The sequence below is a fragment of the Suricata suricatta genome, chromosome 16 (assembly GCF_006229205.1).
Source record: "Suricata suricatta isolate VVHF042 chromosome 16, meerkat_22Aug2017_6uvM2_HiC, whole genome shotgun sequence".
NCBI classification, from domain to species: Eukaryota; Metazoa; Chordata; class Mammalia; order Carnivora; family Herpestidae; genus Suricata; species Suricata suricatta.
Window position 1 is genome coordinate 15,744,983 of NC_043715.1, and position 20,929 is coordinate 15,765,911.

Here is a 20,929-nt window from a genome sequence, read left to right on the forward strand (position 1 = left end):
ATCAGATTTTGGTAGACATGTGTTTATGCGTATATGTCTGTACCTGTGGTCCTGGCATACTGCTTAAAAGGTCTCCCATTTTGCAAACGAGGATAAAAGCATCTACCACACAGAGCGTTATGAAGACTGCACCAAATAATCCATGGGCAAAACCTAGCATTCCCGTACGCACTATAAACACCGAACACATGTTAGCTATTACTAACGGTCAGGAAAAAATACACATAGCCCGCAAAGCACCAATGGTTAAATCTGGGTGTTTGTTATTGTTGTTCTTCTTTCTTCTCCGTTTTCTTTTTCTACTTAGAAAGAATCTTTTTTATTTTAAATGCTACTGAGAATGTGAAATCATTTACCTAGTCATTAATCAACACTTCTTACTCTGTCTCCCTAGAAGCCAGGTCCTGTGCTGGAAGCTGTGGACACAGACATGGACAGAACAATCTCTGCTCTTGAGGAACTCTCCAAAAAGTGTAGTAAAAATAGATATTCGTAATTACACGTGAAGAGATAAATATAATAGTGTGGGAATGTCTCATGGGCCAGTCTCGGACAATAGAAGAGTCTTTGGAAATAAGGTTTTCCTTCTGAGATGAGGAGGAGGAGGCCAGAAGCATGCACCCTGCAGCATGACCTAAGTATGTAATAATCCTCGTACCGCCAAGAACTAAACCATATTCAGCAAAAAGGCACCGAGTCTCCCAGTAAAATCCTTTAATCTGGTGCTACTCAAAGCGCAGTCTGTGGCCCAAACTGTTACTGTTTAGCAAAAAACTATGGAAGTTTCCAACCATTTGGAAACTTTTGTACCAATTTGACATTGCCACAGTATCTAAATTTATGTGATCAGTAGGTAAGTAGAGAACAAAAGTATAAGGATTCTTACCAGATTGAAAATATGAAAACAAAACAGTAACAGGTGGGGAAAAAAACTGGTTCTTCACAGACAGTCTAAGAAGTACTGTTCTAAAACTCCGTGGGTAAGGACTTTTGGCTAGTGCCAAAAGTGAGTTTGGAATGAAAATGTAACGGCAGCGGCTGGTTTATAACTTAGCAGAGAAGCTCCAAATTCCAACGACTCTTCAAGCTCTCTACAAACAAAACATCCGAGCCCTCTTAGCAGACTGTCATCCTTGATAGTGTCTGAAGGAACACCTGGAGAAAAGGGCCTCTGGGTCCTCGTGAGTGGGTGTGGGGGCAGGGGAAATGGCAAACCCAAAAGATCTAGAAAACACCCCTCCTCACAATTAATTCTACTTTGAGGCAGGAAACAGGCCAGCCAATGACTGCGGGAGAAAAAGGATGGTGTGAAATGGCAGTGCTGAGGTCAGTCGGCAGTCCAAGCACAACGGCCTCCCTTATGTAAGAAACCACAGCAGAACGCAGGCTGCCAGAGTAAAATAATGTGCCTCTGTGCGCAAGGCACTGAGTGAGCTGCAGAACCCAGGACGCACTTGGAGTTTATCTAAGCCATGTACACACGGTCTGTTAATGAGCATTTGGTTCCCAAAGTGGGCTCAGTGCTGATAAAAAACAGATGCAGGGCCAGCTGATCAAAGTGGCCTCACTCCCCACTGCCTGCTGCCCGCTGCCTGGACCACTAGCTCACCACGTCTCCTGAGCCTTCCTGGCACCCCCTTCTTTAATGCACGTTTGCAACCTGAAAATGCCACACCCTTTCAGTGGGCTTCTTTCATGCTAATTAAGTTTCAAAGTCTAGAAGGGCTGGAGGGTTTGGGTGCAGGGAATGAGAAAGGGACCGGGGTGCTCTGTCTATGGGCTTCCACAGCCCAGCCTTCAGTCCTTAAAACACGCAGACGTGTATAACCTCCTTAAGACCAGAGTTGCAACTATTCAAAATCTCAGAAAGGCAATGCAGCACCAGGAAGACAGGCCCTTGGGATCCCCAAGTGAACCTTGCTCCATCTCAGTTGAGAAGACGAAGTTGGGAAGAGATAGTCAGCCGGATACCTTGATAAAGCAGGGCTGTGTGGCTCAGAAATGCCTTAGCACAGAGGACACACGCCCGACCGTCCCTCCCAGTGCACTAGGACCCCTAGTGAGCAGGGAAGAGCGTCCCTCAGCCCGTGAGAGACAATATTTCAACCCTAAGTCAGTCAAACCCAGTGGATGACAGCCTTCCGCTCTTGCCTCTGGGAAGAAAATGCAATATCCCTGTCACAGTTGCTATTTTGAGGCATCAAAGAAGCAGAACACTTTCATGCAGGTGGAGGGGGAAAAAAGATGGCATTTAAATTTATTCATTACAAACACGTCTGGGGGGCCTACTTTATGTCAGGCTCCTGGCATCCTGACATTTACAGCCTGGAGGGGCAGAGAGACGCCAAACAAGCAAATACAATTTGTGAAAAGTTACAGTAGACAGAGAAGCTCGACCCTGTCCACCAGGGATCAAGGAAGGATTCCAAGGGGAAGTGCTGACTGATTAACGGGAAAAAATGATGAGTAAGTTTTAGGAAAGAGCGACCTGCATGATGAAGGGTCCTAAGTCCAGAGAAAGGGAGCCACATCTGTCCAACCATCTTGAGTTATTAAGGCTGGAGCTTAGAGAGCAAGGCAGAGTGGGTCTTCCATGGAAGGTCTAAAGGGTCGGTGGTGTCATATGGTGTGGGGCTTCTTAGGCCTGATTAAGGATTTGAGAATCTATCCCCAAGGCAGCTGGGATAGCATTCTCAGTGTGAAATGTATTGCTCAGAGTTTAATTTAAAACGGTTAAAATTGGTCTGCTGACTCCTGAAGCCAAGATACCAGAAGTAAAGGAATAACCGCTCCTGTCTGATCTCCTGAGCTTGTGTGGAAGCTGGGGTGCTGAGGGGAGGTCTGTGACTGGGAAGGGTCACTGCAGGAGGCCCGTCCTCGCCGACTTGCCATCACAGAGCAGTGAACTAGCAACACGCCATCCTCACGCCACACACTCAGCGGTCCTGGTGGTAATCTTCAATCTCCAGGGCCTGGTACGGCCTGGAAAGTTCCGAGCTCCCCCTCGTCTTAGGGCCGGGCGCCTTAGGATGGAAAACTGGGTCTCAGTACCCTTCTCTGGACCGTCATACATGTCCCACACACGGGACCTGCACACAGACCTCATCACATTCTAAATGCTCTAAGGAAAAGACAGTGTTCAAACTCTACCTCAGAAAAGTGTTTCGGCCTCTGGCAAGGATGGGGGTGGGGAGCTTCCCTGGGCTGCTCCATCTGCCAAGCTCAGAATAAAGAGTGTTTTCAGAGCCTGGAGTTTTCCAGCTGCCTGGAAACAGGAAGAGCCCAATCCCAGAGAACAGTAACCCTCACACACACCCTACATAAAGACATGTTGAGCCATTAGCCCTAATTGCCTGCGACTGACACAGGAGCGCAGCCGGCCTTCCAGGCATTTGCTCAGCGGAAAGAAAACAAACAGCTCACAGGGGACACGGGCAGCCATTTTCCCTCCTTTCTGCCAAAATGATTCTGCTCTGTTCCCCCCAAATTACAGCATTCAGATTTGAAATTACAAACCCAACAAAGATCTTTCTAGTATCCTTTACCACATACAAAAGAGAAAAGAAATCTGTAGGGAAGAGCTGGACAGAAGCAATTGGTTATTAACCTTCTTGCAAAATAAAAAACTTGGCAAAAACTTTTCAGAGGCCCCTCTCAATACCCCAATTCTCTCCAGGTTTGAGGTATTAGAAACTATTTGTAATACTTCTCATTTATTCATCATACTTTATTAAGTATGTTAGGTAGTGTGCCAAATGCTAAGGATGTGATACGTATGTCGTAAAAATCAATCTGCCTTCAGATTTACGATTTTTGCTTCTAATAAGTGGGTTTTCTAAAGAGGCTTAAGAACACACGGCATATTATACATCAAGCTAGAGACCAGGCATCCTTCCCCCTTTCCCTTATGAATCAATTACAAGGGTTCAGAGGACCCACCTACATGTCCCAGCCACCAGGACCACCACCACTGGACAGACCACAGTGACTGTAGTGACAGGACACTGGTTTCCTCAGTACCAAACGGATAACCAGGGTGGACACTGGGACCACACCAGGACTGGCCCTGACTACGGCTGGTAGTTGCTGAGATATGACTTCATTTCCCGGTTCAAAACCATTCCCTTCCTTTACGGCTCCTTCACACCCAACTCAAAAATATTCACCAGGTGGAACATCCTCCGTTGGGTGAGTGCTTCACAAATGCCCTCAATTTCCCGGAGAGACAGGCATGATGATTAACGCTCCCTTACAGAGACGAGGAGCCAGGTGAGCAAGGTCACAGAGGGTCTGGTGGGGATGTGAAGCCAGATGGATTTGATTTCCAGGTCCAGGCTTTAATCTCTATTTGCTACCTAGCCTAACCGGAACTTCCCTTTGGCTTAGTGGGACCATCATCTTATCAGCCAGGGAATTTACCATCCAAACTAAAGGATGGCAACAAAACTAGCAGTCCATGTTAACATCAGCCCTGACAACAGGAGTGACACACAGTAATATTCAGAGCCTAAAGCCCTCTATAGACTGTTAAGATAAAGAGAGAAAAGCTGCTTTCTAAGCAGGATTGAGGCAAACACTTTCCAAAGACTAAGGAAGGCAAAATGAGCTCCTTGTTCCATAAAAGCCACACTCTTTTTTCCAAGTCATGGTATAAGGTAGCATTGATTTTGCCCAGGATGATTTAGATTCTTTTTAAGATTCATGGAGAACAAGCAGGTCTTCCACACCTCCCTCGCTCCTAGGCATGGCAGCCTCCCCAGAGACCACGAGCCACTAGGTAACAAATAACCACCTTGTTTCTGTCCTGGTGAAGGAGCCTCTGATGTGAATGGAAGTGCCGTCATGGGCTGGAAGGCTACTCACCCAGCAGGCAGAGCATCCAGGGCCTGAGCAGCCACCGGGAGCTGCTGCGTGCCTGACGTGCTGGGCTCCTCGCCTTCTGCCGGTGCGGCTGGAGCCGGGAGAGACACTGCAGGGGGGCTCGGGGTCACACTCTGCACGGCGGCCTGCGAGGGCACCACACCAGCAACAGAGGGCTCTTCGGAGTCCGTGGCTGCCGCGAGTTCATCGTTCACTGGAAGTAAAGACATCATATTCGAGAGATCGACTCGGACTTGTGTTCACGTTTACCAGATTTTTCACTTAAAGTGGTAACACCGTAAGGACGCAGGTCTGAACCAAACTGACTCCATGACAGGCTTCAAGTTTCCCTCTGACCTTGGAGGCCTAGGTGATGGTTTCTCAGAATCATTAGATAATAAAAGGGCACAGATTGCCCAAGGCAGGAGGGACCACCCTTGTAACACCCAATCAGGAAAGGCCAGCTAACACCCTTAACATTTCTAAGGGCAGGCCTAGAGATAGAAGCTATAGATAATCACTTATTGCTTAAGGCTAGTTATACCCTACGTGAGGGTCCTGGGTCCACTCTGTAATTGGTTAACACTCTAAATGTTGTGATTGGATCACGGTACCTGTGTCACAATTTCCTGTAACTCCTCCTTCCCAAACCCATAAAGGCCCTACCTCCCCCCCACCTTTGTTCAGGGCTCTCAGCACGGATCTGCTGCGCTGGTGAAGTCTGTGAGCCCGAGCTTATAAACCCGTAATAATAAATGCCCTTTGCTTTTGCATGCGTGACTCGGTCTCCCTGGCAGTCTCTGGTTTTGGGGGACAATATTGAAATCTTGGGCATAACAATACGGTACCTTATAATTTTACCATGCATGTATCTGGTGACAGCAAAAAGTTTTACAAAACCTAACTCGGGAAGTTAGGGCAAGTCAGTAATGGCCTGTCCCCACTCCCTCCCCACCCCACCAAAAAACAAAAAAACAAAAACAACCAAACCCAAAGATGGATCTGAAATAAATATATTAAATGTTATCTCTTTTTTATACTTTTGTTGAATTTTTCTAACATGTTATGATCACATATTGCAATAAAGGAGTAACAGGAAGGAAGAGGGTAACACGGAGGTGTGTTGGGGCTAAGTGAAGCAAGGCCAATGCCACGTTTATAGGGTCGTATACTTTTCTCTAAACTTGTCATTTATCTTCTGGGCACAAATAGTAACTTCCTTCAAAAAGCTCTCTATACTCGCAGAAGCCAAAAACTTCCAACAATGTGCTTGTTCTTTCGAAGACTCATGCTCAAAGTTGGGACAAAGATGAACACTGCAGATGAAAAGGATGGGCCCCAAAGATGCGGGCCTTGTCTTCAAGGTAACAATAGGCAAAGAGAAAGAAGTCAAATACGCCTGTTCTGAGTCTCCTTATTTCTCCGTTTCTTTATTTCTTTCATGATCACTCATGTTCACAAGGACCCCAAGACAATGCAGTATCCTCTCACTCAAAAAGGGATCAAAGTTTCTGAAGAATTCTGTGAAAATGGGTAAGCCATATGCAGAGAAATTTCTATATGTGATTGCACATATGCACATTTATACTAGAATTTTGTAAGAAAACCTCTTAGTTGTGATTTTAGCTCATCTGCCTAATTCAGAAATTCTTCTTGCAGTTTCAAATGCAACAAACGTACCATCTAGATTCTTCTTACACACTTCTGACAGAAGCTTGCTATGGAGCCATTCCATTGTTGAAGAGACGTACCTGCTGGCAGGTTTTTCTTAGGTTACGTAAGGGGATGCCATTAGCTGGTTTTAGTCCCTGCCCCCACGCACGCAGACCAGGTACCTGACCACCCGCTTCTCATCCACCTTCTCCAGTTAGAAGGCATGCTCTTTCTCTCATGTTTCTAGGCCCTTCCCTTCTTATCACCTGGCTGCTTTCTCCTAGGTATCTTCTTCTCCTGCCTCTCCTCAATAATGACACAGGAACTGAACATCATAAATCAGATACCATCAGAGCGGTTGGAGTCAGCTTTCCAGTAAAAGGAGTACTGGTTAACTTGCACGGAGCACCACTGTGTGCCAGGTAAAGTGCAAAGTATTTTGTTTTCTCTCATGTCAGCCTCACACACAGCCCTACACATTACGCACAACTGATAGCCCATTTTATTTTTATCTCAAAGTGTAAAAGACTTTCTGAAGTATCACATAAAATCGAGAAGACGTGAGAATGAATTCAACTACATTAAAGATCTTTTGAATTTAAATGGCAAAAAAACTCATAAGCAAAATCAAAATTTAAAAAAACAAATTAGGGGAAATTATTACCAACCTATATTATAGACTAATGGCTCATTTCTTTCATATGGAGAAACTGAGGCTCGAAGAGGTTAAATAACCTGCTGAGGTTGACGGGCCTCTAATGCATCCCCCACCGCCTGCCTCCAGAGTCCGAACTACTCGTTTACCACGCTCCACTCCTCCCTCCGGGCACACGCTCTACAGCAACCCAAGACTCTAACAACTCTGAAGCGACCACATAATCCCCTTGGCTAACCTAAGACTGGTCACCGGCTGAAACCAAAATTTCTTCATATGATGTGATGCCCTTTGGTCTTAAGAAATGGAAAAGAGTTAGGGACTACTTGTGATCAATTCACCTGCTACCTCCCCAGTGTATGAAATACTGTCTGGCACATCAACTAAATTAATTGTTTAACAAACGACTCCATTTCATGCAACTGGTGTTTCTCCAATGCAAATGTAAGACTTCATACTTCTATCTCAGCCCAATTAGTAAAACAATAGATAACAATTCTCTTTATGCAAATCTACAAATTTTACTCAATTCCAATACAAAAAAAAATCAAATTTTTGAGAACTAAATAAATTCATTCTAAGAAGTATAAAAAAAAAACGAAATCAGAAGAACAGCCATGAAACTTCTAAAGAAGAGTGCTGTGGAGAGGTGGGTAGTTCTCTAACGTATTAATATACCATCAGGCCATGATTAAAACAATGTGGCGCTAATACATGAATAAGCAGAAATTCATAAGGAATTTCAGAAACAGAATTAAATACACACAGAAATTTAGTATATGACAAAGGTGGCATTTTAAATGACTACAGTAAAGAGATTATTCAATAAATATTGCTATGACAACTGGGTAGTATAATGGGGAAAAATGAGTTTTATCCCTACATTACTCATTACATGAAAACAAATTCCAGATGAATCCAAAATTTTGACATAAGAAATGAAACTAAGGAAGAACTAAAGAAAACAAAGGAGGTTATTTTTATCTCAAAGTGTAAAAGACTTTTTGAAGTATCACACAAAATCAAGAAGACATAAAAGATGAATGAATTCAACCACATTAAAGGTTTTTTTTTTAATTTAAATGGCAAAAAAAATCACAAGCAAAATCAAAATCAAAGAAAAACAAATTAGGGAAAATTATTACCAACTTATATTATAGACTAATGGCTAATTTCTTTTATATGAAAAGAACCTCTACAAATCAATTAGAAAAAGACCAAAAACACACACAGACACTTCAGAGTAAAGGAAATACAAATTACCCGTAAACATATTAAAAGATGATCAATCTCAATTATGAGATGAGAAATGTAATTGAAGACTATGATGAAATACCACTGTTAAATCTATCAGATTGGTAAGAACAAAAATAGTTAATCATATGCTCGTAAGGGTGTAAGAACTGGCATTTTCATCTATCACTGGTAGGAGGAGAAATTATTAGAACATTTCTGGAGAACAGTTGGCAATATCAAAAAATTTAATTTCTTTACTATTTAATTTTGAGAGAGGGAGGGGAGACACAGAACCTGAAGCAGGTTCCAGGCCCTGAGTTGTCAGCACAGAGCCCGACATGGAGCTTGAACTGGGGAACGGTGAGATTATGACCTGAGCCAAAGTAGGACACTTTAACCGACTGAGCCACCCAGGTGCCCCAGCAATACTGAGAAATTTAAATACATTTATAGAGAGGTGCGGGAAGGGAAGTGGGGGTGGGTATGGAGAACAGAAGTGGGGGAGGCCTGAAGATGAAATTAAAATAGCCATGGGCCAATAATATTTAAAGATGAGTGTTAAGTTCATTATATTATTATTTTTACTTTTATAAACTCAATGTTTGTGACACAGGTGGACTTGCATACCTCCATCAGGAGGCACGGAACATCTGATTGTCACCCTTTGGCAACGTTTGCAGCCGTTGGCGATTATTACCTAAATTGTGGACTGCAAAACAGTCATATTCTAATTCTATCATTGCCTGTAAGAGAAACTCTCTCTCATCAACTCTTTGGCTACCTTGAGGTTCAGTTTGTAAAGAAAAGGCAGAAGAAATTGAGTATTTCCTTTTACTCACTGGTTTTCAGAATAATGAATTGATTTCCTCACTTCCTTCAGAAATGAACAGTGAAATTCTGTTTTGTGTAAAAATCATTCATTATGAGCTCTTGGATGTAAACATATTTAAAGTATTTCAATCCACGGTGATTCTTCTTTTTTGATACTAAAATTGTCCCCATCTCTGATTGGGGTTAGCAGGGGAAGAAAGAGGTGAAGCTCTTCAACTTTGCTTCAGACTCTACGCAAACATTTCTAGGGTAATTATTAAATGCAAAGGTGTGGAACAGCATATATATTGTGCTACCATTTATTCAAAGAATAAATGTGCATATGCTTGTAGAGTCAAGGAATAGCTTTGAAAGACTCATAAGGAACACAAGAGTGACCGCCTCCGGGGAGGGAGCTGGAGGCTAAGGGACTGGAACAGGAAGGACACTTTGCACTGTTTGAGCTGCTACACTTTTAAAATTCTCAGAATGTACATGTACTACCTGTTTAAAATAATTCTTATGAAACTGTTGACCAAGAAAAGAACAAGAGCAGAGGCCCATTTTCCATATCAGTAGAAAAGACCCTCCAATCTAGTTGGAAAGGTTCCCACCAGGAGGCCTGGGTGGCTCAATGAGTTAAGTGGTTAAGCACTGACTCTCGATTTCCACTCGGCACGATCTCCCGGTTCATGGGATCACCACTGGACTGTGATGACAGCGCAAAACCTGCTGGGGGTTTTCTCTCTCCCTCTCAAAATAATAAATAAGTAAACATTAAAAAATAAGAAAATCCATTTCAAAAAAACAAAAAAGGGGGAGTTCCCCCAGGACTGTATCTGTCCACAGACGTATCCGAGAGCCTGGGATCTGCCACAGTAGCTCATCTATTTTGGAGCTTTGTGCTACGCTTTGATTTGGAAACAGAGTATGAGAGCCGGCCATCCTTGAGTTGACAACTTTGTGTCCGTGCTTATACCCTTCTATTCTCAAAAAGTATACATGTGTGTACATATACACACCTTCTTGAAAGAACCTCAGAAATAAATCCACCCATCACAGCTTATGGCCAGAAGACACTGAGCTGAAGTTCAGACAATTAACAACTAAGTGACAGCGATAATCCAGTGACTGAGCACCCTAACCAAGCCATGATGTGACCTCAGGTAGAGGAAAAAACTGGACTGACGAAGACAAGAAGTTAGAATTTAGTCATGCCTTACAGAATAGCTGTATTTTATATTTTAGCTCTATTCAACAATATATCACCAGTGTTCTCTATTAATCCTACTTGATGTACACAACTAATATCTCCCCTCAAAGACTGCATCCTTGGTGAGAATGAGGGCAAATCTGTTTCCTTCATTTCTCACGACTTCCTCTCTGTCTCCTATGTCCCCCCTTTCCTCACTTCAGCTCCCCTCCCTGGGGACCCTCTCCACTACTTCGGCCCGACAGATCCCTTTATGGGTCCCACAGCACCCAGAGGGCCCTGTGACATTGGCTGTGCCAGCACTTAGCAAAGTGGCTTCAGCTTCTTTTTTTTAAAAGAGATTATAGGGTAGAGACCTTATTTTATAATTCTTTACAACATCCATGCTGCTTAGCAAAATGGCATTTGACAAATATTTGTTCACTAAATACTTTCTGGAATAAATCTAATAATCTAGGGAAAGAAATCTAAAATAAAACCACCTGATGTTTATGTAACATTATCAATTGCAAAGCAGTTTCTTTTTTCATTTTTATTTTGGAATAATTTTAGACTTCTAGAAAAGGTGCAAAGAGAAGGGAAGCAAAAATAATATAAAAACAGGAAGGGGGACAAAACATAAAAGACTTAAATACAGAGAAAAAACTGAGGGTTGCTAGAGGGATGTGGGTGGGGGGTGGGTTAAATGGGCAAGGGGCATTAAGGAAGGCACTTGTTGGGATGGGGACTGGGTGTTATCCATAGGGGATGAATCCCTGGAATCTGCTCCTGAAATCTTTGTTGCACTATATGCTAACTAACTTGGATATAAATTAAAAAATAAATTTAAAAAAAGAATATGTAAGTTTTCAAAAAACAAAAGTTGGAAAGACAGTACAAAGATAGCAGTATGAGGGGAAACTGAGTCAAGAGCAAACTATCTTATATAAGCATAGCACAGTTGTCAACACTAAAAATGAACATCAGTTCATTACTATTAATTGAGCTAAAGATTTTATTTGGATTCACCAGCTTCTCCACTAAGGTCCTTTCTCTGTTACAAGAGCCAATCCAGTGCCTTTAGCAAATTTATATTCATGAGCTCACTTACCTGCCCAACAGCTCTGTGAGGAAGATGCTATTACCATTTTATTTAAGACAAAACTGAGGCTCACAGAGGTTCCACCCCCATAGCACCATGCAGTTAGCAAACAGCAAAACCAGTATTTAAATCCAGAAAACCATGACATAAGAACAATGGTGGAGGCACAGGAGGAGAAATGAAGACCGCTTTGCTGGTTTTCCTGTACCAAGAGGACAGGGTTGCAGGGGACCAGCCCACGCACCACAGTCGAAAGGTCCCGAGTAGGGGGTTGGTGTCCGCGAAAATATCTCTAAGAAAGAAGACGGACAAGACAGACAGCGTGGATGGTGGTTGGTAGAAAGGACACGTTTATTGAGGTAGCCAGGTCTTATATACCCTGGGTGATTACATCATTCTTATCAGTAAGTAACAGGTTTAAGTCATTGCAAAAAGAATCCCCTAATAGTCTGGTTTTAAACATATGATAAGTCTGAAGAATTCTATGAGGAGATATACATTCCTTAACGCCCTTCATTAATTATTCAAGGGTGGGATGCTTATCCTTAAGCAAATCTTTTGGGAGAGGATTATGTTCACTCCCTACAGTAGACAAAGAGCCAGAAAATAAAGTAATTCATAGGATGAGCAGAAGCCACATGTGCGGGCCCAAGAGGCAAAACATTGTGTGAGGGTTATTATTGCCTACTGGGCCCCAACACGGGGTAAATGGGGTAAGTAGGTAAAATGGCAGTTGAATGGCCTCTGGTTTCTGCAACGAGGAGTATTTCACAAGGTTCCTTCTGTGATGTTGGTTAAACATTCTAAATTTATGAATCAGATATTCATTCAGGACTGAGACATACTCTAGTGCAGTTAGCCAAAAAGAGATCAAGATTTGTAAATTCGTGTTCTTAATCCCAGACATGCTGCCAGCTCACTGTGTGTTCCAAGATCTTCAGGTGTGTGTAGAATAGTGTGGGCTCTTGATATACAAAACCCCCACACCCAGGCATGGGGAAGCATCTGCCAACAATGGAAACTTTTTAAACTGAAGTTTAGCTTATAATATATGATGCACAGTAAAGCAGTCATTACCTCTTTCTCCAGGAAACACAAGCAATGGATTTCCAAGGCAATGGGCCACCCAGTTCCTCATAAGAGCAACCAATAGGCTCCTGGGTGGCTCATTTAGTTAAGTGTCTGACTTCAGTTCAGGTCATAATCTCATGGTTCGTGATTTCGAGTCCCGCATCAGGCTCTGTGCTGACAGCTCAGAGCCTGGAGCCGCTTCAGATTCTGTGTCTCCCTCTCTCTCTGCCTTTCCCCTGCTTGCACTCTGTCTCTCTCTCTCAAAAATTAAATAAACATTATTAAAAAAAAAAGAGCAACCCAAACTAGAAAAATCTTTCATAATTAGCATGACATACAGTGGGTGAGGCTTATAGAAAGAAAAACAACAATATTAGATGGAAAAAAAAAAGAAGAAAAATTAGATGAAAAACTAGAAGAGGGTTGCCTGGGTGGTTCAGTCAGTTAAGCGTCCGGCTTCAGCTCAGGTCATGATCTCATGGCTGGTGGGTTCGAGCCCCGCATCAGGCTCTGTGCTGATGGATAGCTCAGAGCCTGGAGCCTGCTTCGGATTCTGTGTCTCCCTCTCTCTCTGACCCTCCCCTGCTTGCACTGTCTCTCTCTGTCTCTCAAAAATAAATAAAAACATTAAAAAAAATGTTTTTAAAGAAAAGAAAAACTAGAAGAGAAACTCATAAATGGACAAAGCCATACCATGTTACCGGATGGGAAGATTCAGTCCTTTCCTGACTAATATATAGATTCATACAATTTCCATTTATATCCCACAACACTTCTAAGAACTCAAAGTCTGAAATTTGTTTTGTAAGTGTATAAACTACCAAAGAATATTATGGAGAAAAGGTTACCGGGCAGGACTGGCCCTTCAAGACCTTAGAAAAACATGGGGCGCCTGGGTCGGTTAAGCATCTGACTTTGGCTCAGGTCATGATCTCATGATCTCATGGTATATGAGTTCACGTCCCACTTTGGGTGAACATAAGCCCTGCTTTGGGTAAAATATGAGCCCCACTCTGAGTGAGCCCCGCTGCGTGCTCTCTCTCTGCCTTTTGTTCACTTCCCCTCTCTCTCTCAAAAACAAAATGCTCAGTCATGATTATGTTTTAATTTTCTATCTCCTTTTCTATAAAAGCCACAGAAAATGAGAGAAAAATGTAAAACCATACATGGGGGTAAACTTATAATCATAAATATAACAGATAAAACTTATACCTAAGTACTTTATATACATTAAGATGACTATTATTTAAAAAATCAGGAAACAAGTGTTGGCAACAATGTGGAAAAACTAGAACACTCATTCAGTGCTGGAGGAAATGTAAAATGGTGCACCAAACAGTTTGGGGACTCCTCAAAAAGATACACAGAATCACCATACATAAAACCCACCAACTCTACTCCTAGGTTTATGGCCAAAAGAATTGAAAGCAGGGACTCAAACAGATACATATACACCCAGGTTCACAACAGCTTTATTCAATATTATTCAAACTAGCCAAAGGGTGGGCACAATCCATATGTCCAGCAACAGCTGAATGGATAAATAAAATGTGATATTCACCTATGGTGGAATGTTACTCAGCTATAAAAAGGAATGAGAGTCTGATACATGGCTACAACATGGATGAATCAGGAAAACATGCCAAGTGAAATAAGCCAAAGACAAAAGGACAAATTATTCCACTTTTATGAGGTACCTAAAATAAGCAAACTCCCAGAGACAGCAGAAGAGAGGTTACCAAGGGCTGGTGCTGGAGGGCAGACAGAGAGGAAGAAATTGTTGTTTAAAGGGTACAGAGTTTCAGGGGCTCCTGGGTAGCTTGGTAGGTTAAGCAGCCAACTCTTGACTTCAGCTCAGGTCATGATAACATAGTTTGTGAGGATCAAGCCCACACAGCTTGGGATTCTCTCTCTCCTTCTCTCTCTGCCCCTCCCCCACACTCTTGTGTTCTCTCTCTCAAAATAAATGAACAAATAAGCAAGCGATAGATAGATAGATGGTACAGAGTTTCAGGTTGAGAAGATGAAAAAGTTCTAGAAGTACAGAGTGGTGGTGACAGTTGCACAACAGTGAGATGTAATTAATGCCACTAAATCACACACTTCAAATGGTTTAATTGCTATGTATTTTCTGCCACAATTTTAAAAAAGACTGTACCTAGAATATTTAAATCTCTAAAATAAATTTGCAAATCTCAAAAAAAAAGTTATGAAAAAAAATTACACAAGAGAGGAAAGAAACAGTCGAGCAACTAATAACTAAAAACATGCCATTAGGTTCAACGATGATGTGACACCTAACAGCTACTAGCAAAATGATAAGCCAGTATTTATAAGGTTTCAGGGAAAAAAATAAACCTCATATACCATCTCACAGGAAATTCATACTGCTTTGGAATATTTGATTACTTCAACCCCTTCAGAAGGGAATCTGGTAACGTACATCTGATCTCATTTTTAAAAATTCGTATCCTTTGACTCAAGAACGTTATTAGGAAGAAACAAAGCTGTGTGCAAAGGCATTTGTGTTAGGATATTGTTTCATAACAGAGAAATACATAAAAATTGAAGAATAGGTAAACGAATATTAACTATGAAGTAGTATGAAGCCACTAAAAAAAAAAACAACTGATACATAGAAGCCTGTATAAAAAAATAAGAGAATAAAAAATCCCACATATCCATGCTACGTAACTATAACTGTATGAAAATATTCATCAAGAAAAAAGCTAACTTTGACTGAGGGTCTCAGGCACTCTACACGCTTTATATAATTTATTTCTTATAACAACTTTCTGAGATATATACTCTTGTCCTAATTTTATTGATAAGAAAACTAAGGCCCCATACTGACCGCAGCCAGTGTGACTCTAGACTTCATGTGTACGGAAATCACATTTAAGAGAGGAGTAAGAGATGTAATTTTCTGGGGTAAAGTCTTCAATAAAAAGCTACAGAGTCAATCACAGCACACAAGTCTCAGTGAAGTGCTATACCATGCGTCTACTTCTCAAATGCACCACTTCTAAACCTTGGTAATATTATATTTATACAGACAGACTGCCATTCAGTTTCATTTTATAAAAATGGTTACTTTTACAGTTGTGACAACATGAAAAAAACCACCTGGAACTCGGTTCTGTTTTTGCCCCAAATGTCTTTTTCATGCGTAACTGCAGAGCATGGCCAGAAAGGCTTGCTAAACCAATCTTGTGTGTCTGTGGGAATATTTCCTGGAGGCCCAGCTCCCTGCCACCACCGTTTTGGAACTGGTCCTCACCGCTCTCAGAGCAGCATACTGAAGGATGAAGATGGCCTCATTCGTGGCCTCAAACTCCCTTCGTGTCCTGAGCTGCCAAAGAGCGGCTTCTGTCTGCTCCCCAAAGAAAGGGTAAGATCTTTCTGTACCCCTTGGATAGACATGAAAGCGCCTACAAAGTCCAGGCTGGCTGTGAGGCAGAGGGAAACCATCATCACAGCAGAAAGGAGAGAGACGAGACAGAGGCCGAGGCCTTAGAATTTTAACAGGCAGAAATCCCCAAAATGCAATGACCGTCCTTCACAGACGGGTTCCAGGAACAGTCTGGGCATTCAGATCCACCACCATAAAACATGCCCGAAGCAGCTGGGGTTAGAGACACCTGGCTTTCTGAGGACACGGCTGGCTCCTGCCTCGTCTGCTGAAACATAATGTTCCTGGAGATAAGGATAATACGCAAAGGTACCCAAAAATAAATGTAGGGGGAACAGACCTCTTGTAGTATCCAAGGAGAGGGACTCAAAGACTGTCACCATATAAAGTCAATTTACCAATAGTTTTTTATATGAAAAGCAGAGATGGCTGAGGGAAATCAGTATCAAGGAATATAGGCCCCTGAAAACCAAAGTGGTTGGTAGCCTGGCCATAGCCTCCAGGAAACAAGTGGTCCTTAAAAAAACCAGTTCCTCTTCCCCATTTGTACGGGCTGGCCCCCCTCCACCAGCAACTTCTTCTCTATGGACAGCACATTTACTGGTGCTCACGAAGCTGCATCAAGTTTTCTCTAACACAGTCCATAGCCACCACCTCGCCACCTCCTTCACACAGACTGGAGGCCAGGACCTCCGTGGCTGCTACGACCGGCCGTCCTGGCACTTGGATATGGTGGCCGGCACGGGGCCCCAGGAGGCTGGGGTGGCAACAGCCTGTGCTCCTCACCTCCCGCTCATCCTTGTCCTCAAGGCTCAGGGTGAGCCAGCTAACTCGAATCTCTTCAAGCAGGTCCCAAACTTGAGGGAGTAAGTCAGGCCACCACAGATGCACTGAGCCCAGGACAGGCCACTGTCCTGCAGTCTGGTGCAGATAATGGTATAACGAAGCACCATAAACCATCAGGGGCTCTGCAGCCTGCATCTACGAGAAAGCCACTAGAAAGTAACGCTAGCCAGTTTCTCCTACTCAGTACGCTGGTCTTGCAAAGAGGAGTGACAATCCCACAGTAAGGCTATGTAAAGACGCTTGATGCTCTGGATCTCTGTCCTTGGGGCCACACCTCTGCTATCACAAGCAACTATAAAATTCGATGTCACATACTGATTTAAACACCTGCATTTCCCCCAACTACAGTTTACTGAAACAAATATCCAAGTCCATTCCCAACTGCTTCAAATCAAGACAAATTAGCAAATGACCGGCTGTCACTGAAGATTTGACAGCCTTCAAGTCATTTAGAAAAACGAACTTCTTTTTCCTTTCTAATTCAACACCATCCTGATGAGACAGAAGGAAAGCATGACAAATACTGATTTGTTTTGAAATAGGTCCTTCCCTTCCCACTTACAGAGAGGTAGAATCAAGGGCAAAACAGTTCTCTGTGGACACGGAAGGGGCCTCTATTCCCAAATGGGACAAATACTCTCACTGGAATAGCCACAGAATGCCACTCCGCCCATCCCATGGCACCTGGCTTTGCCACTAGTCAGCATCCGGACCCATCCAGCAGGGCTGCCGTCTTCTCAAACCCAGCTCTGGGCAACAATACTTAGTCTCCTTTCTCCCTGGTCTGATCATTTCATTAAATTACAGAAATAAAAAATGTATCATATAGAAATAAGATACCCCCTGTCCCCAATACTGATAAGAAATGAATTTTTTAAAAATCCATACTCTTTATTTTTTGAGCAAACGAATATTTTAGAAGAGTGTAAGTCCTATGGAGAATAACCTTGGCTGAACAGAGACAAAAGAAGATGGGCCAATGGAAAGGGTGATGGGTTCAAGTTCATTTCACTGTTGGAGTCTTCTCTCGCCCACCCTACATCCTGACACAGCAGGTAGAGTCCTGACTCCATGTGAGCACAAGTTAGAAGCCGCGGCTTTCATCCAGGCTGGTATTTTGTGCTGTCACTCACCTGTGCCATTGGCCAAGCCATTGTGGGTTGGGTTCTTGACGGGCTGGCGGTGCCGGTTGCTAGAGCCGGGACTTTGCTCGCCGGCTGCTGTGGTTGCTCTGGCTGAACCACCTGAATGCCTGTGCGGCCTGGAAATTCAAAGTATAAAGCAGACAGACATAAGTCACTGTGAAAAAGACAGCAGTATGTCCCATCTAAGTCACCACATTCCCTCTCTCCCTATTTATTGGAAATAAGACCTTTAATAGACCCTCTGGTCTTTGACTCAAGAGAGGCTGGCTCCAAACAGAGAGACCCAGGTAAGGTTCCTTCTTGGTAAGAGCCCAGAAGGCAACTTTGGGTAAACTTTTCCACTTGAAGTAAACAAATCCAGAGTGAATTGCCCCCACATCTGAAATAACTGGCAAAATATCCTGTGACCATCACATTATTTTTATTGGGCTCAAATGTAAGAAATAAACAAGAATCACTGGACAGGCTACAGATGACATATTTCTCCCGTTAGGCAAAAAGAGCCCAGAACTTACCCAAATCCATTTTCTCCATAGCTAGAAACACACTGCCCTTGGGAAAAGAAATCAAGAGGCACCAGACGGCCTTAGCCAATGCATAGGTTGACATGTTTTATGTAGAAAAGATAACTCTGTGGTCCAGCCAAATAAATGAGGATCAATGCATAAAGGGATCTATATCACAAGGAAAACGGTGGGACCCAGGAGCAGAGAGTCTGACAACTTCACAACAACAGACAGTAGGCAGTACGTTTTTTCAAGATCCTGCTGTAGCCTGACTTGGTTCACTCAGTGAAAATACCTAAGCTTCCCTGCCCTTCAGTCCAGCTGTTTTGTCAAAGGAGATTATTCTACTACTTAGTCATTATCTACTAGTTTTCAACAGTAAGAGCGCTTAAATATCCACTGAGGAAAGACCAATCTATCCCATGTGACATGGGGCACTGGCGATACTATCAACAACCAAAGGAATCGTTACTATACAAGTATATAATATGCACGGCGCCTGAACATTATGTACCAGATATCCCTGACACACTGTGCACTTTATGTATTTTCTCTCACTTAACAAGGGCAAGCCGGGAAGGAGCCTACTATTATTATGCCTATTTTATAGATAAGAAAAAAGACAGAGAAAGTAAGCAATGGAGCAAGAGTCAAATCCAAGCAGTCTAAGGTCAAGAGCCTATGCTCTTCGGTTGGAGGCTGCGGGTGGGAAGCCTGGACTTGAACTGAATCTGTCCCAGGCTATTCCTTCACTGGTCACTTGGCCAACAGAGAGAAGAGCTCTAACAGGAAAGGTCCCCGGTTGGGTTGGAAGGCTCCGTAACCATCAGCACACCTCTGCTGGTGAGACCCCCTCACGCAGGGTGTTGGGACAGGCCTTCGGCACAACAAACTTGGAGGTCCCAAGGGGAATAAGACGTGCCCCCACCAGCCACCTGCTCTGGCACAAGCAGACTTTTTCCAACAAGCCAAAATACCAATAGTGATTAAAAAGTATGTATTTATAGTGATTATCTTTGACTGCTGTGAATATGAATTCCCTTTGCTTTTCCTTTTATGCTTTTCTAGTTTTCTTCATTGAGTTTATATACCTTTGAGTAAGGAGAAAAAGACTTTTCTTGGATCAAAACTAGCAGCTTGAAGGAAGGAAGGATGGAAAGGAGGAAGGAAGGAAAGACCAAACCTAGCAACCCTTGGAGTTCATACCTAAGGACTGCATGGCAGTTAAATTGGACAGAGCGGGCACAAATGAGCTATGGAAATAAGGATTTAATTTGGACTCTCTTTTTCCATCTTATTTTTCCTTGAGCTAATTTCATAAATCAAAAGCTGTCAACCACACCTCAGTCAAAAAAAAAATATTTCAAACTCTCCACATCACGGGAAGAAATGTTAGTACTGAGCATTTTACCACAAGTCCTCATCAAAAGCAGAAAGAGTACAGATTAGTTCCGAAGGGAAAGACGGTCTTCAGTCACTGGCAAATGTGTGTATATGTGTTTAGGGCAGAGAGAAAGATAAAACTGGTTAACAGAAAGTTTATTTCCGCCAAGAATCCCCTTAAAAGGACAAAAAAGCCTCTCTGATTTGGTACTCACAGCCCAGAGCAGAGGGCTGCACCGCTCCAGACGCAGCAGGCTGTGTGGGCAGCATAGAAAACGCGACCACAGTCCTGTCACACTCACAGGCTCTGACAAGCTCATGATCACTTCCAGTCGATGGCTCCTTGTCCCTCTGCGGAACAGCTGGGCATGACAGCAGGGTGGGCCCCATTAACTCCCTCTGGCTCCTCCTTCCCTTCCCCGAAAGGGCATGCGGTCAGAGTTGAGAGAGAATAGTTTCAGAAACGTTTAACCACTAATGACAGCAGCTCGCCCTCAATGATGGGCTGCAGCAGGGCTGGGATTAGCCTGGAAACCAGGGGCAGCTGGGACCGCTTGGCGTGAATTGCTGCCTCCCTGGCCGCAGCTCACTGCCGTGGGCGCGCGCGCGCGCACGCACGCACGCGCACACACACACACGCACGCACACACACACACGCACGCACGCACACACGCACACACGTGCACACGCGCGCGCGCGCGCACACACACGCACGCACACACGCACGCGCGCGCACACGGGCACGCACGCACACACACGCACACACACGCACGCCCGCGCGCCAGATTCTCTTGTCCTAAATCTGGCGTTTCTACCTTTTTCACCTTGAATTACCTTTAACAGAAGAGTCTCAAAAGGAAGAGAAGGTCTCAACATTTAAGGAAAATCTTCCCTTCAGCACGTTCCTCTCTTGGAGGACTCACTCAGCCCTTACAAGATGGGACTCTGTTGTGATTAAAAGCTGGCCCAAATGCTGAAACCACACACCATAAGCCAAAATAGTATCAGGACAAAAGCTGGTCGACGGGGTGGAGATGCGAAGGCCCCCACCGCAGGCA

The 20,929-nt window shown here is 43.4% G+C and overlaps 1 protein-coding gene across 3 annotated transcripts in view; it reads right to left on the bottom strand.

Moving 5' to 3' along the window:
- WWP2 (WW domain containing E3 ubiquitin protein ligase 2) overlaps window positions 1-20,929 on the bottom strand; it is a 138,249-nt gene that overhangs the window by 39,860 nt on the left and 77,460 nt on the right. For all 3 annotated transcript variants that reach the window (XM_029924155.1, XM_029924156.1, XM_029924157.1), the window contains 2 exons: window positions 17,971-18,098; window positions 4,864-5,074 (listed from right to left, as the gene is read on the bottom strand). In XM_029924155.1, the coding sequence (XP_029780015.1) occupies window positions 4,864-5,074; window positions 17,971-18,098 (339 nt within the window). The remainder of the gene's footprint in view (window positions 1-4,863; window positions 5,075-17,970; window positions 18,099-20,929) is intronic.